The sequence below is a fragment of the Rhinatrema bivittatum genome, chromosome 4, assembly GCF_901001135.1.
Source record: "Rhinatrema bivittatum chromosome 4, aRhiBiv1.1, whole genome shotgun sequence".
Classification (NCBI taxonomy): Eukaryota; Metazoa; Chordata; class Amphibia; order Gymnophiona; family Rhinatrematidae; genus Rhinatrema; species Rhinatrema bivittatum.
The window spans coordinates 256,597,688-256,615,813 of NC_042618.1; the positions used below are offsets into that span (position 1 = coordinate 256,597,688).

Sequence of the window (18,126 nt, forward strand, 5' to 3'; positions counted from 1 at the left end):
TCTGTGGATGGGTAAAGTAGCTACAAACCCCCGTGAGGTGTCCAGATTAGGCACTCTAACCAAGTTAAAATCCCCTCCTATGATTAGTTTGCCCTTGCAATGTTTCAGAAGGACTTGATGTATACCTGATAGGAACTGTCCCTGCTCCTGGTTTGGAGCATAGACATTTACCAAGGTATATGCTGAACCACCTACGAGTATTTGTAGTAAAAGATACCTGCCAAGGGGGTCCCTAATACATTTGCCTAGCTCAAAGACCAAGTGCTGTGAAAATAATATACAAACTCCAGTATATTTAAAGTGTTTGGTGCATGGGGTAAAGAATTGATGTGGATATTGTCTATTTTTCAAAAGGAACTCATATCTGCTTTTTAGATGAGTTTCCTGGAGAAAAATGATATTGGCTTTATGAGTACCCATCTCTTTAAAGAGTAAATGTCTCTTGAACAGTGTATTAAGCCCCTTAACATTAAGGGAGATCATACGAAATGTAGCCATATTTCCATGTATAATGCGGCCCCCTCCCCCTGGTTCACAATCTCATGTTTCGCTACTTCCCCTTCTCATTCACATCATTCCTCCATGGAAATATACAAATCAACCCCAAGTGTATCACCCCCTGAGCATATACTAAACCTGGCATTGTCATTGCTCTGTCCTCAAAGGCCCATCCCAAAATTAGTTTCCTTGCCCCTGGAAGTAATTGTTGTATATTATGCTCAACAATTCGAGTTTGACTAGCGACCCTTCTGCTTATTATAAAGCGTGTGCAGTATCCCAGTACTATGTAATTCCCCTCCCTTTTCCCCTCTTTCCCCAACCTTTGTCTGCCTTTACCTCCAGGCAGCTCAACAGCTCCCCTTCTCAGGGAGGAAGCTATTGCCATGAACAGTTCGTTAACCCAAGGACTAGTTTCTGATTCGCTAAAGCAGGCCATTTTGAAACCTCTCCTAAAAAAAAACCAATTTGTCAACATCAGACCCGGCTAACTTCCGTCCCATAGCCAACCTACCCATCATTGCCAAGATTATGGAGAAAATAGTTACTAAACAACTCACAGAATACCTGGAGGAACACAAGATCCTGGCACCTTCACAATATGGATTTCGTAAATCCCTAAACACGGAATCACTTCTGATCTCTCTCACGGACTCCATCATCTTGAACATGGACAAAAGACAACCTCACCTACTCATTCTCCTTGATCTTTCTGCAGTCTCTGATACGGTCAACCATGCAATCCTTCTAGACCGGCTCGTAGACATTGGTATCTCTGGTACCGCTCTCGCCTGGTTCCGTTCATTTCTCAGCAACAGATCATTCAAGGTAAAAATCAATAACAAAGAATCACACCCAATCAGCTCTAACCTGGGAGTCCCCCAAGGTTCTTCCCTCTCACCTACCCTCTTCAACATATACCTTCTTCCTCTTTGCCTCCTCCTTTCCAAGCTGAAAATCAAGCATTACATATACGCGGATGATGTTCAAATTCTCATCCCTATTAAGGAGCCTCTACAAAAAATCCCTAAAATTCTGGGACAGTTGCTTCCAGGAAATCAGCTCACTCCTCTCGAAACTTAACCTAGTCATCAACAAAGACAAGACTGAATTCCTCATCATGTCCCATGAAGACAACCTCTTTACTAGAGAGACAATCACTCTCCCTGAGGGTCAACCACAGGAAGACAGCCACTCTATCCCCAACTCCCCTTCAACAATGCCGGACAACCTCAAAATACGTCTTATGTTAGAGATCTAGGTGTTCTCCTGGACAACCAGCTTAACCTCAAAAGATTTGTAAACAACACGACTAAAGAATGCTTTTTCAAATTACAAGTTCTTAAAAAGCTAAAACCCCTTCTGCACTCATGATTTCCGCCTGGTTCGCAATCAATCATACTCACCAAAGTTGATTACTGTAACTCATTGCTGCTCGGGCTCCCTGCGGTCCACCATTAAGCCACTTCAGATGTTACAGAACTCAGCCGCCAGGATCTTGACGAACTCAAAAAGAGGGGACCACATCACGCCATCCTCTACAACCTCCACTGGCTCCCTATTAAATATAGAGTTCTCTACAAAGTCCTCAACCATCATGCACAAAACCTTACACAACCTAGCCCCAATGGATCTCGCCTTCCAGTTCCGCACCCAACAACTCCACCAGACCGATTAGAAGAGCATACCAAGGCACTCTCATTCGTCCCACAAGCTAACCTTCTCTAAGGAATAGGGCCCTTTCCACAGCAGGTCCTACTCAATGGAACTCTCTCCCACCGGATCTCCGACAAGACCCCTGTCCAATTTCTTTCAAGAAAAAACTCAAAACATGGTTATTCAGCCTAGCGTTTCCAGAACCCGCATGTTAACCAATTCATTCTCACCCTAGTCTCAACATACCCTTTCTAATTCTCCTTTCAAGTATGGCATGTTATAATTCGCTCTCAAATACATTCTCATAGTCTCTATTCACCCTTTATCCCTCGATAAGGGCAATTGATACCCTCCGGTCCTATTTCTCATGTCTCTTCTTTCTTTCAAGCTCTTTGCACTTCATCTATCTTCTACTCACCCCTACTGCAACCTTGCCCAAACTGATTAAGGTAATCGATCACTTATTTTAACTTTATTACTATGTAATTCAAATTGTTTATGATATTATTTAACTTTCATACTTTGTTACTCAAGTTTTTTAGATGTTTTTTGTTCTATGTAATTGCTCACAGGCAAGTGTGTTGTTTCACTGTAAACCGGTTTGATTTGTATCCAATGCAAGAAGATCAGTATATAAAAGTCAAAAATAAATAAATAAACTGAATGGCTACAGCTAATTTTTAACATTATTACAAAACAGGAGCTTTATGTTATTAATGCTTCAGACAAGCGTAGTAAGTAACACTTATGATGTACATCACCGTTTTATAAAATATTAACTTATCAACAAGGTAGGAACTTTACCCAAGTAATGAGTGTCATTGAATATATATATAAAACCTTTCGGTATTTGAGGTTATTGATCCTTTGAAAGTAGATCCATTTGAAAACCTTTCAGGTCTTGTCCATGTGGGCTTGCTGGGGATTGGAGTTGCGCTTAAGCCGACTGTTTCTGGTAGTCACCCGTTGCCATCTGGGGTGTTGATCTTTTGGATGAAGTTTCTTTGCGCCTGTCGTTTGCCCAGTTGTCGCTATAAATCCTCGGTCTTTCAGGTTTGTGGTAGCGTCTGCCATGTCGAGAATGCGAGCAGACACAACATCCCAGGTGTAAGTTAAGCCGAATGGATGCATCCATCTGATTTTATGTTCTCCTTCCATAGAAACGCGGTCACCTCCTTCAGTTCCTGTCTGTTTTGAAGAGTGGCTTGTGATAGGTCCGCATAATCGAAATCTCTTGATTTTCCCATGACCACTTTATGTGTTTCCTTGCCACTCCTACTAGTCGATCTTTTAGACTAAAATCATGAAAACATAAATAATGTCTCTTGAATGCCCATTGCTGGGCGCTCTCAAAGCCCTGTGGGCCCTATCCAGTTTTATGGATGACTGTTGACCCCCCTCCATGTTCTGGGTTGGAGTCTAATAAGAATGCGCAAAACCTTCGGATAGAATCTACACAGTCAGTGTTTGCTGCGGTTTCATGGAAGCCTCTGAATCGTAAGTTTCCCCTTCTGGCTCTGTTTTCCAGATCAGCTAATGTGGCATGCATATTCAAATTATCCTCTTGTAGTTCAGAACATAATTCCCGGAGCTGTTTTTGGGATTCTGACTGCATATTCACTCTAACATCTATTTCATCTACCCTGTGGCCCAACATTGCCAGCTCCTCATGAAATTCCCCCATCATGTCCTTTATTTCAGTTTTGAATGATTTTAAATCTTGACGGAGTCTGCAAAACCAGTCTCTGAACTCTGACCAAGTGGGGGCCTCTTCAGAGTTCACACTTAAGGCATCCGCCATCTCAGCGTCCTCCGCTGCGGCGTCCGCACCCGTGGCCTGCTCATCAGCCGCAGCCTCCCGCTCCCCCCAATCTCGGTAAGAAAAAAACTGAAAATCAAGTGTTTTCCTTTTGGCTGTCATTACTGGGTCATTCCCTGCGGGTTCCTGCACTCTGTAGCGCTCGTCAGCCGATTTTTCTTGTGGATCCGCTCCTGTTTCTGTTTAAAGAAATTTAGTTGTGGTGCTGGCAGCTCAGCCAGCCATCAAGCTCGGTGACATCACTTCCTCCCGCAATACTTTTAAGTTTTAAAAATTTCTCCAAGTAGTACTTACTGATTATTTCCAGCCACCAGCAAGGTGATCCTCTCCTCTCAGTGCTCCCACTAGATCATTCAGACAATGCTGCTTGAATGTGCTTTGGACTTGGCCATAGAAGCAGTCCTGCACTTTTCCCTAATCTCTGCCTATTGATGCCCCGGACTGTAAAGGTAAGGGCCCAGTGTTAGTTGTCATCTGAATCCAATTCCTCTTTTACCCCTGCTATTAGAAAACAGAGAGTTAATATTGCAAATGCGTGAAAATCATGGAAGCTATTTGGTTAAGGGTAGTAAACTGCCGCTCCATGCTGGTTACCTCCATGATCTCTTTTCTTTATTTCCATGCTCTAGCCTTTAGGGATCCGCAGCATTTATATCCCATGCCTTTTTTAATTCATTTACTGTTTTCATCCTCACTATTCTCTCTGGAAGACCATTCCAGACATCCACCACCCTCCCATGAAGAAATATCTCCTGATGTTGGTTCTGAGTCCATCCCCCTGCCTGCTTTACACAAAAACGGTTTGAAGTTTATAAAGTGTATAGAATATATTAATCTGATACAAAATGACCCTTCAAGTGATGTAACACATATTATAGGTTATTCTTCTAATCAACCCAAATTTAGGAAAGAATAATAATCCTCTGATATCTTTAAGCTTATCTTTATATAAATAAAGAGATTTATTTTATTTTATTTTTTTATAATCGAACATTCGATCTGAGATATCACATCAGTTTACATTCAGGTACTGTAGGTATTTCCCTATCCCCAGGGGGCTTAAAATCTAAGGGGCGGATTTTAAGAGCCCTGCTCGCCTAAATCCGCCCAAATCCGGGCGGATTTAGGCGAGCAGGGCCCTGCGCGCCGGTGAGCCTATTTTACATAGGCCTACCGGCGCGCACAGAGCCCGGGACTCGCGTAAGTCCCGGGGTTTTCGGAGGGGGGCGTGTCGGGGGCGTGTCGGGGGGCGGGAACGAGTGGCAGCGCCGTTTTGGGGGCGTGTCGGAGCGTTTTGGGGGCGGGTCCGGGGGCGTGGTTACGGCCCGGGGTGGTCCGGGGGAGTGGCCGCGCCCTCCGGACCCGCCCCCAGGTTGCGTCCCGGCGCGCTAGCGGCCCGCTGGCGCGCGGGGATTTACGCCTCCCTCCGGGAGGCGTAAATCCCCGACAAGGTAAGGATGGGGGTTTAGATAGGGCCGGGCGGGTGGGTTAGGTAGGGGAAGGGAGGGGAAGGTGAGGGGAGGGCAAAAGAAAGTTCCCTCCGAGGCCGCTCCGATTTCGGAGCGGCCTTGGAGGGAATGGGGGTAGGCTGCGCGGCTCGGCGTGCGCCGGCTATACGTAATTGATAGCCTTGCGCGCGCCGATCCCAGGATTTTAGCGGGATACGCGCGGCTCCGCGCGTATCTACTAAATCCCGCGTACTTTGCTTGCGCCTGATGCGCCAGCAAAAGTACGCCTATTCGCGCGGTCTGAAAATCTACCCCTAAGTTTGTACCTTGAGGCAATGGAGGGTAAAGATGGTGTGCATAAGCAAATGCCTGGCCAGCACTAAATCAGTTGTGATATATAGAGACGTTTTAACATACCTGCATTCTTTTAAGTCTGAAATAATGGGCAGAGACTTACAATCTCGTTTCTGATTTGCCCATTCATATCCATTGTGCAGCAGGTATCTGAATAAACTGCAAGAAAAAACAAACAGACCGTTTTTAGAAGACCTTTCACAAAAGATCCAAGTATAACTGCACACAACAGCTGGAATCTAAACAGGGATATCTTGTCCATCTTACCTACAAGGTTAATGTGACACTGAACCCGGGATTACGAGTTCTAGAATATGTTACAGAGTTCCTCAGACTTTAAACTCTCTGAGTTTGGAGCTTCAAGTCGCCAACCAAAAGCATCTAACACAAAGTAATAATTCTAAAACCAAGTGTAAATAAATAGTTGTTTTCTATGAAGGATTCTGGGCAAAATATATGCGGTTGCATTCTGAGGCCACAAGTTCCACTCTGCATTGTGTGGCTTTGCAAGCAAAGAGAAAAAAAATTGCAAACAGATTACAATGAAAACTTTAGGGCCAGATGTACTGAAGGAATTTCATCGCTCTGTGTCTATGGAAAAATGCTTAGTATAACTGGGCTGTATTGCTAAAACTGTTTATTTTATGATTGTGCAATATTATAGTTGAGTAATATGAATGTGTTCATTATAATGACGCTTTACAGCAGTTCTCGACTAGAGTTTTCTTATGTGGGTGCAGAATTGGAGATGAAGCTGTATGAGTAATAATAGCAGATATAAGAATATAAGAATTTCCATACTGGGACAGACCAAGGTCCATCAAGCCCTGCATCCTGATTCAACAGTTATTCCTGGGGGAATTCTATGCAAAAAATGTTATAATTTCTGTATAAAAATGTACAAATTCTGCACAATATTTTAACATTTTGCAGGCATTATTTATTCAGATAACACAATATAATCACTGTCTGTGTAATAGCAAATATATAGTGCAGTACAGAAAAATGTTATTACTCAAAGATGCAAAATTTTCATTTATTTGGGCAGACTTGTCCTATCTTAAGGCCTGGTTTCTCCAGATTGCTGTCCCCATGCATGATCTCTCCTCCTCCTCAAGTGAAATGCCCAGTTCACTCATTATCTCTTCTTCTTCAAAGGCTTAACCTCTCTCCCATCCCTTTTCTCCCACCAGAATTTTCCTCCTCCGCCTCTCCAAGTCTTTTCCATAGGTTAGCCTACCACTGCTCCTTTCCTCACTTCCGGCTGACACATACTATTCTTTTCTCCATCCTGGCATTCAAAGACCTACACTGCCATTGCTGCTACTGCTTCCTGGTCGCTGTGCTTTATTCTGTGGAGGCAAATTCAGAATTCTGCGCAAGAGGGGTATTTTGCACAATTCACCCAGGAGTAAACAGTTGCTAATTCAGGCCACAAGTACCTGTCAGGGTCTCAAACAGTAGATAGATCACATGCTGCTATCGCCCAAGGACAAGCAGTGGCTTTTCCCAAATCTGCCTAGGTAAACAGTTTATGGACTTTTCTTCCAGAAACTTATTCAAACATTTTTTAAATGCAGCTATGCTAACTTCCTTTATTTATTTATTTATTTATTTATTTATTAACTTTTATTTACCGACATTCGTGCAGCACATCATGCCGGTTTACAAAGAACTCAGATGGGCGATACAATAAAACATTAAAACAAAGCGATGTATGAAGAATAAAATAAAGTAAAACCATAACAATGTAACCTTGGAACAACATACTATTTATCACATCCTTTGGCAAAGAATTCCATTGCATTGACATTTTCCAACATTCAGGGTCATTAATCAAATTGATTAGGGCCTTATTGTTGGCATTAGGGCCCTAACACCCACGATAAATAATGCAGCGATGCATATGCAAATTTTTTATTTTTCCTGAATGGAAGGAGTTTGGGTGGAGTTAGGGTGGAGTAAGTTAAAATAACGGTGCTTAGCATTGCATGCGATAGTGTAATTAAAAATCGCAAATCCCATTTAGGGCAGGAGAGGGGCGAGGAAGAGAGTAGAGAGAGAGAGAGAGAGAGCCTCTGGGGAGGCACACATATTAGTCAACTTTTTTATACCACTGTAGGAGGGGCAACCAGTAACTCAGGGTGAAGTTTTGGTTGTGGCCTAGGTTTCAGGGGAAGTTTTACATGCACAGTCAGAGGTACGAACAGCACAGTACACATCACTGAAGATTTGATGTGATTTGGGGTAAGGAAGGGTACACAAAGTTGAGATTTGTACATTGTACTCTCGACCTAGCTTGATAGCAGCTAGATAGAGAGTGCATCAAACTAGGTCGAGAGTACGTTGCACAAATCTCATCTTTGTGAATCTTTCCTCACTCCAAATCACATCAAATCTTCAAGGATGGGTAATGTGCATACAAAACTGCCCCCCAAAACCTAGGCCACCACCAAAACCTCACCCCGAGTTACTAGTTGCCCCTCCTACAGTGGTATAAATACTTTATTTATATGAAAGCCTTATAAAGAGTCTCTCTATCTTACCTGGAGTATTGCAGTACATTTAACATGCATTGTGGTATTTCAAAAATTACCCTAACTGTGCCCTTCCCCTTTTTTTTTTTATCACGGACGCTATTCATGCAAAATGTATAGCAAAATGATAAATCTAGGTCTGTGTTGGCTAAAGCATGTGAACAAATCCCTTTTCACTAATCCCATAATGTAAACATAATGATCCAGGAGAAAGCTGGATTCTTTAAAGGTTGTATGACAGGGTTCTCAGCCCATCATTAGTATTTTATCCTCAAAGTATATTTTCTAAGCTAGGGGCAATGGAAGGAGTGTTTTTAGAATTGATCTCATTCCTTAAATCCATCGTTTTGAGGGAGAGGCATCTTGGAGTTTATAAACCTTGGGAGCATGCCCAGTGAGGCAGAGGGTTAGTGAATTGGAAAGCATCTAGAGATTCCCCCAGGATCTTAGAGCAATGGTGGATTAGGCATGGCTGAGGAGGCCAGGAGAAAGGAGTCAAAGATCCCTCCTGGATCTCAACAGAGAGGGAAGTAGGACAGAGAAATAGCGGGGAGAGCTGGAGATCACTTCCTGATCTTGAGCAAGGTTGGAGTCTGAGAGAACAGAAGTAGGGGAGCTAATTGGAGATTCAGTCAGAGTCTCCACTGGAGAAGAAGAGATTTGGACTTTTGAAGACTTGACTTCTTGGTCTGAAGGGAAGGGTGGCCACCCTGTGTCCCAGAGGATTGGGATTGGATATCTTTTTGCCCAAGCGACCAGACAAGTGAGGGTAGAGAGAGATTTCAGGACTTTAGAACAAAGAACTCAGAGAGTCTCGATTTTGGATAATTGGTTTACAGTTTAAGGTTTTGGGAAGTGTACATGACTGTAGACTGGAAGAACGAATAAGCCACTAAGTTATTTCACATCAATTATTGTTCAGATCACATCTTCCAAACAATCTGATTTCTTAATTTATTATGTAAGAGTTATTTCCACCAAGCTGTTCTTGTGATACAGTATCTTAATGTATACCAAAGGGATTTAAAGTAGTAAACAAAGCATATGTAATCTGCAAATTGTAGAAGCAGATATGAAATGCAGCCCAATTAAAAGATGTTTTTACAAAGTGATCATTCAAAATTTAGAAACATTTGATTTTTTCTTTTTCATTTTGTAGTGTGCCGTTTGCAAAATACATATTGGAAAAAATAGCTCGAGACAATATAAGTCACTTCAAATGTACATCTTTAAATAATTCTTATATTGGTTACATAAAATGTATTGCAACTGTAGCAGGTCACCCATCTGGTTCTTTATCCTTAACTAAGGGAGCCACAGATCCAGGGTTGACTCTGGACTAGGTAGAAGAATTCTCTTCTGGGGCCCTGGGCACAATCACACTGGCTCACACTCTAGGTAGAAATCTCACCAAGGTGCAATATTGTCCAGAAAAGGAGCAAGAAAACAACCGAGTAGAATAGGCAGAAAATAACACTCAAAACAGTGTCCAACCATGCAGATCTTACAATGGAATCAGCAGGAAAAACTCAAAAAGGAGTCCAGAAGCGGTATTCAACATAAATTGTTTACTGTAATTTAAACAACAATATCCAAAAAGAGCATCCAAAAGATCAAAATGAGGAAAGCAGGAGTCTCCTTGTCCATTCTAAAGTTCTTTCACTCCTTTTCTACCTCTTGCACGTTCATCCTTAGCCAACATATCCTCAGCAGTTGTTGAGATCCGGGAGGGATCTTTGACACCTTTCTCCTGGCTTCCTCCGCCACGCCTAATCCACTGTTGCTCTAAGATCCTGGGGGAATCTCTAGCTGCTTTCCAATCCACTAACCCTCTGCCTGACTGGGCATTTGCAGTAAATATAACCAGTATGGCTGCCTAATATGTAGCTATGCAAATGGTAGTATAGAGTGTAAAAAGTGAATTCATAAACAAATATATGATAAAGAAAGCCAAAGGGGTCATGTACAGACTGAACCTGAAAATCTCATTTTAACCCTCCTGGGTTGAAAGCAGATTAATGCTACCATTGTCTCCTAATATTTGAGGAAGCTACTTTTCAACCTATCCATGATGCTGGCAGGTGCTTCCTATGGAGTTTCCATTTCTAAAGCCGACTGGGTGGCTGGGCGATGGCAATTCAGTATCCTGCATACCATGCACAGAGAAATGAAATCCCCACATATACTTCCACAGACCTGCCGACACTTTGCCTCCAGCACTACTCACCCCTAAAGAGGCTCAGGGCAGTTTTCAAAAGGAGTTTAACTGCTGGTAAATATCCATATAACTATGGAAATTCCTTTGAAATCCTCTTTATGTACAGCAGTGGCATGGTAATAGCCCTGCTTCAGTGTTTGCATGTATTTGAGCATTGTCATGACGTTTTGTCTTTAAACTACGGTATCAATTTTCCATTTTGTCTTTTTTTTTCTCATTCTGAGACTAATAATAAAAATTCTCTTGAAAAGAGAAACAAAAGTTTTTTTGGATTGTATTAATATATTATAAATGCAGCCTTGAGGCTACAGTTCATATAACTAGCTGTGTCATAGTACCTAAGTTAATAGAGTATTATACCATTCTCTGCTTTTTCTGTGCGCGCGCAGTACGCTAGTCAGCAGAGCAAAATACTAAAATAATTCTACTGTACTTTATTCTCTGTGTGTTCTTCATTACATACAGAGGGTTCACTGTAGTGTAGTCACACTAGTGTCAGTGTGTCACACACATCCACTTCATTTTAAGAAATAAAGATTAAAACATCTTTTGTCTAGCCCTGCAGCAGATAAAATCACATCATGTCAGGCAAAGGTACCAGAAGACATAGAAAGCCTGCAGTTGTTGGTAGGGAATTTGTTAGCAAGACAACAGTTAGTCCCCCAACTAAAATAAGGAAGGTTTTTTTTCAAATCCAAAATGTCAGCAGGAGAGGCAGGCATGTCAAGCCACAAAAAATTGAAATTTGGGGAAGATATACCAATTCCATCAGTATCTCAGTCAGATCCTGTTATATCAGTGAAAAGGCACTAGTAGCAGTCGCAGAGTACAACCATCAGTGCCTTTAGAAGAAATACAAGTTGCAGATGATACAAAATTGTTCAGAGTGGTTAAATCACAAGCAGATTGTGATAAATTGCAATAAGACCTTCTGAGACTGGAAAATTGGGCATCCAAATAGCAGATGACATTTAATGTGGATAAGTGCAAGGTGATGCATACAGGGAAAAATAACCCATGCTATAGTTATACAATCTCAGGTTCCATATTAGGTGCTACAACCCAAGAAAGAGATCTAGGCGTCATAGTGGATAACACATTGAAATCATCGGTTCAGTGTGCTACGGCAGTCAAAAAAGCAAACAGAATGTTGGGAATTATTAGAAAAGGAATGGTGAATAAAACAGAAAATGTCATAATGCCTCTGTATCGCTCCATGGTGAGACTGCACCTTGAATACTGTGTACAATTCTGGTCGCCGCATCTCAAAAAAATATAGTTGCGATGGAGAAGGTACAGAGAAGGGCGACCAAAATGATAAAGGGGATGGAACAGCTCCCCTATGAGGAAAAAGATTAAAGAGGTTAGGACTTTTCAGCTTGGAGAAGAGATGGCTGAGGGGGGATATGATAGAGGTGTTTAAAATCAAGGGAGGTCTAGAACGGGTTAATGTGAATCAGTTATTTACTCATTCGGATATTAGAAAGACTAGGGAGCATTCCATGAAGTTAGCACATGGCACATTTAAAACTAATTGGAGAAAGTTCTTTTTCACTCAACGCACAATTAAACTCTGGAATTTGTTTCCAGAGGATGTGGTTAGTGCAGTTAGTATAGCTGGGTTTAAAAAAGGATTGGATAAGTTCTTGGAGGAGAAGTCCATTACCTGCTATTAATTAAGTTGACCTCGAAAATAGCCACTGCTATTACTAGCCACAGTAGCATGGAATAGACTTAGCTTTTGGATACTTGCCAGGTTCTTATGGCCTGGATTGGCCACTGTTGGAAACAGGATGCTGGGCTTGATGAACCCTTGGTCTGACCCAGTATGACATGTTCTTATGTTCTTATGATGTAACCTAAAGCACCAGTAGTACAATCCCTTACTGCAACAGTTTTGTCATCCCCTTCCTCTGAATCAGAGCTTGAAGAATCTCCCTTTAAAGGATTTCTTGAAGCAGAGATCGGAGAGGGCAATAGCTGAAGATTCAGTATTAGAAGGTTTAGTCAGTACTGTGCTAGCTTCCACTTCACTGACAAAGAAGAGTGGCAAGAGCTGATGTTGGTGTGGGAGAGCAGGTCACACTGATGGTACAAGAAGAGAGGATGAGTGAATTCTCTGCCCCAGTTCCTCAGGCTCCATTTGTCTCCCCTGCCATGTCAATGCCAGCAGCATCATCCACCCCCAAGAATGAAGATAGAGGCAAGGGATAATGAAAGAAATCTATGATCTGGAGCCATTTTCAAATTAGGGAGGACCCATTCTTTGTGCATTGTAACTATTTTGCGAAGGACAATCAGCCAAGGGAAGCAACTGGGCCACTTAAGTAATTCTGGGATGCAGCATCACCTGAAGAAGCAACATCCTCTTCAATATGCTCCTGGGGATGGTAGTAGCAGTATTTAGGGGTCTCTTCTGCAAGACAGAGGACACTAGTCTTTGTAAAGGGGAAGAGTGTTCCTCAAGCTGTTTCCCAGACTTCAACTCCTTCTACCAGTCAGGCGGCAGGTCAGCAGCAGCAATCCCCAGCTATATCTAAGAAATGAAAGCCCACAATGGAGGAAAAGGGATTGGAGTTTGGTGGAACTGTCAGGTAGTATGCAAAGTGGTGACTAGGGTTATTGGTGAGATGATCGCTTTAGACTATCAGCCCCTGCAGGTAGTGGAGAACATGGGTCTCAGGCATTTGCTGCAGCTCTTAGCACCAAACTATAAAGTGCCCAGCAGGACCACTTTCAGCAGAAAGGTCAACCCCAGTTTGTACAAGCATTGCCATAGCCATCTGCAGGTGCTGCTGGCAAAGGCACAGGGGGGCAGTGTGCATTTCAGAAGCAACATCTGGACATCCACAAATGCCTCACACTCCTCCTCTCTGATGGCACATTGGTGGGATCTGGCTGAGGTAGGGGCAGGCAACAGCTCCACAGGGGCCAGAGTAACAGGACACAGGTGAGCTTTGCTGCACACACACCTGGTGGACGGTTCCCATACCTCTGCCAATATTTTAGCATCTATTAGACAAATGCTCGAGGGCTGGCAGCTGGATCAGAGAGCCAGAAGTCTTAATGCAGAGTTCTTTGTCACTGACAATGACTCTAATATGGTAAGAGTCATTGACAGGGGATATCAGGGTGTACAATGCTTCACTCACACCCTGCACCTAGCAGTAAAGGAGACCCTGGGGCTGGGGTCCAGGGACACAGGCACGTGTACCTGTGTGGTTTACTAGATAAGTATAGAAAAATAGCTGGGCACTTCAACCAAAATGTGAAGGCAGGGGACCTTCTCCGTGAAAAGCAGGAGGAATTAGAGACGCCTCGCAAGCGGCTTATATATAGATGTGGGTATACTCTGGAATTCTACCTACACAATGCTGCAGAGGCTAGTGGAGCAGCAGACACCACGTTATGATCTGTCTCAGAATGGAGATAACTGTGAAAATTCCCTAGGGCACCATGATTGGTTAGTCATGAGACAGCTTGTGAAAATCCTGAAGCCCTTTAAGGATGCCACAGAGGAGCTGAATGCTACAAGTGCCACCTTGGGAGATGTCATCCCTATAGTAAACCACCAAGCAAGTGGAGATCAAAAGCACACCAAAGGATAAATCCAATAAGGCAAGGGTGTGTTAGAAAAAGTAAAGCATCCACAGGCACAAAAGTTTTTATTCAATCAACATTACAACCAGGCAGGCATATCTTGCTTATTGAAGCAGTTGAACAAATTATGATAAAAGCATTGTAGGACCTACAATGTCTGCCTGATAATAATGTTGATTGAATAAAAACTTCTACTGCTACTTCAGAAAGGCTTTTGTGCCTGTGGATGCTTTACTATCCCTATAGTAAAATATTGTTAGAAAAGTTGGAAGGCTTTCAGCAGGAAGAGGGAATGAGAGGTGAGATGCTGTGTTATTTGGTGTCCTTAGAAAAGCAGGTGACAAAGAGACTAGGACCTCTGACCAGAAACCCTACATACATGCTCGCTATATTATGTGATCCACTTGTGAAAGGGAGATTTGCACTACAGGCCAGCAATCTGATACATATAAAGAGCATGCTGACAGAGAAAGACTATCAACTAGAGCGTCAGAGGTTGAGGCAGAGAGGGATGTAGCAGAGGAAACACCATCATTGCTCAGGTCAGACAGTAGTGTAAGTCAGAGCAGCACCTTATCATTGCCACCTAGCACTCCCTCCAGCATAGTAAAATGGAAACAATCCTCACTTCTGACCCAGGAGATCACAAAAGCAGCTGGGAAGAAAGATAAATGTCCGATGCCAGCAAAGGAGCCGGCAGCTCAAATCTCAGTGACCCGCTATCTCACAGAGACCATCAAGGGCAAAGAGACAGAGGTGCTGGCATATTGGTCTCACAAGTCCAGCATCTGGCCAGACCTAGTGAGAGTGGCTCAGCTTTGTCTCTCTTGCCCACCAAGTGTCCCCAGTGAAAGAGTGTTTTCATTGATAGGAGACATCATATGCCCTCATAGCTCCAGACTGTCACCACACTTGATGGAGAAGCTAGTGTTCCTTAAAATTAATCTGCCTTTGCTTGGCTTTCTAGATTTGCCATGCAAGTGACAAGACGAATGAAAGGAACTTGAAGGTCCTGTTGCTGGCTGCTGTGCCTACCTACCTGCCTTGCCTTCAATGGGGCCTACATCCAGCAACCCTGGGATTCTGTCAAGAAAAAGGGAATCCTTCTAAATGGAATCCAGCATTTTTTGACAAATTATTGTTTTAGGAACCTAGCAACCAATCTGTGTACAACCTTTAAATTAGCTCCTCTGTATTCCTGCACACCAACTTTTATAATATGCCTTTTAATTCCCCCCCCCCCCCCTTTTCAAGTTTAGTAAAGAGAAACTCAATCAATAAACAACCCTTTCCAATCCCAGTCACAACCCCCGTCCATCCTACAGCACCCAAATATCCCTCAACAGCCCTGTACCCCCTTCAAGTGGGAAAATTTTTGGGATCCGAAGGGAGAGCCACCCCAACAACATTCCCCCAACCATACTCAAATCCAAAACCAACCCAAACCTATCCTTCCCCTAACCCATAATCCTCACCATTTAATCCAAACCTTTGAAAAAGAACCCAAACACCACCCCACCACTTTCCCTTCCAAATTCTTCAGATTCTCCAACCAGCCTCTCATGTATGTAAATACACAATAACAGTTGCCTTTTGCATCGATTTCAGTCCACAGAAAGCAAAACATTTTTTAAAAAATGCATTGTTGCACTCCAAAAAAAAAAAGTTAAAAAAAAACAAACCCCCACCACAGAATCACAAATGGAAAAGTTTAAAAAAAGGAGAGAAATAGCCCAAATTAACAATTACTTTTGCTTTGCACAGTCTTTAGTCTCAATTTGCCAGCTCCTGCCAATCCAATAATAAATCCAAGTTGAATAACAAATAACAAAAGAAAAAGATATACAGATCCAAAGGAAATTCAGTAAACAAACGTCAGCACATTCAAATACAAGAAACCACCAACACTAAAGAACAGGATTTTGAACCAGTTTAAAGGGATTCAGGCTAGCACAGCAAAAAAAGAAGAAAAGAGCAGTCAAAACGCAAGATCCTGCAAATAAGATGATTGCATCTCATATCCACCAGCCAATCACCACTCCCTCTACCAACATGATAAGTCATTTTTCTTACCAAACCATGGTTGCGGAAAACTTGTGCAGACAAAACTAATAAAGTTTGAAACATGGTGTACTCCAGCCATGTCCTGAGAGAAAAATCAAATTCACCTAAAGCATAGCTGACTGCAATGAAACAAAAGTCTGCGCATATGTCAAAAAAAAACAAAAAAAAAACGACAGCATTATAGTCTCTGAAATAAATTAGCGGGGCGCGTTCTAAGATTTGAAAAATAAACTGGAAAATTAGTGCATTAAAGAAGAAACAAAAGAAATTACAGCTTCCATCTGCAGACAAATTCTCTCCAATAGTATCTTGACCACTTCTCCTGCCAAATTCAACAATAATTGTAACAAAAAATTCACATTCACCCAACATATAGCCTCCTCCACACGGCCTTCCCAATGATTATGCAGCCACTGTTCAACTGCAGACACCATATCCAAAATGACAGGAGCTCCGTGGCAAAAAGATGTAATCTAACTGGATAAAGCATAGCATATCAGATGTTTAGCTTTTGCAGCTCCTTTTTGACAGCAGTGAATTGTTGCCGCTTCCTCTGCAGATCTGGTGAAAAACTAGGAAAAATATAGATATGGTGACCCTCAAAACACAGATCTTCATAATCCCACACTGCATTCATAACTTTTCACTTGTCTGTAAAATAATGGAGCTTGACAATACTTGCCCACGGTCTTCCACCTTGATTTGACATTGGGGCCAAGGCTCTATGTGCTCAATCCAGCTTTATGGGTCCATGACTCTCCTCCATTTTTAGCAGAGTAGATAACCATTTAGAAAAGAATTCAACTACATCAGCACCTTCTATTAGTTCTGGGTCACCTAAAATCCTAATGTTGCACCGGTGAGATGGTTCTCCAGGTCATCCAGATTTTCTAATATTTATTTTTTATTTTTATTTTTTTTTTATATTTTTAAATATTTATTTTTTTTTATTTTTTTTAATATTGCTGATTTTTTAAATATTTTAATATATTTTTTTAATATTGCTGATTAATTTTTATAGAGTTTCTCCATTTTAGCACAGAAACATAGAAATGACGGCAGAAGAAGACCAATCGGCCCATCCAGTCTGCCCAGCAAGCTTCACACTTCTTTTTTCTCATACTTATCTGTTTCTCTTGGCTCTTAGTAACCTTTGGTTCTATTTCCCTTTCACCCCCACCATTAATGTAGAGAGCAGTAATGGAGCTGCATCCAAGTGAAATATCAAGCTTGATTAGTTAGGGGTAGTAACCGCCGCAATAAGCAAGCTACACCCATACTTATTTGTTTACCCAGACTATGTTATTCAGCCCTTATTGGTTGTTTTTCTTCTCCCTTGCCGTTGAAGCATATGCTGGATATGTGTGAAGTATGTTTTTCATCTCCCCTGCTGTTGAAGCAGAGAGCTATGCTGTATATGCATTGAAAGTGAAGTATGCATTGAAAGCCTTGATGGCTTGGTTAACATGATTTGGTTAACATGATTTGCAGGCGGTATATAAAATTTTAATAAGCAATAAGGTTCTCACATACACACTCCCACTCTCACAGGCTCCCTTATACACACAAACTCTCACTCCCACACACATAGGCTGTCTGTCAATCCCCTAACCACATATACACTTTCTCTCAGGGTCTCCCCCTCTCTTCTGGGCCTCTACTTTGGCTGCCATGGGATGGGTGGTGGCCTGCTGCAGGGCCTCCTCTTTGGCTGCTGCGGGATAAGGTCTGCAGTGGCCCTGGCCTCCTCTTTGGCTGCCACAAGATGGGGTCCATAGCAGCCCTGCTGCAGTTGCCCTGATTGGTTGTGTCTGAGCCTAAATTGAGTGGGCCACTGCCTACTCAGGCTTACCTGTGGCTACACTAATGCTCAATGCTATGACCATCAGATTTATAATGACCTTATATTTCTCAGGAAAATAGCTAGAGCAA

General features: G+C 42.4%; 1 protein-coding gene across 1 annotated transcript in view; it reads right to left on the minus strand.

Moving 5' to 3' along the window:
- Positions 1 to 18,126, minus strand: part of FBLN1 (fibulin 1) — a 326,336-nt gene that overhangs the window by 287,523 nt on the left and 20,687 nt on the right. Inside the window, exon 3 of the mRNA XM_029597486.1 lies at positions 5,839 to 5,934. Within this exon, the coding sequence (XP_029453346.1) occupies positions 5,839 to 5,934 (96 nt within the window). The remainder of the gene's footprint in view (positions 1 to 5,838; positions 5,935 to 18,126) is intronic.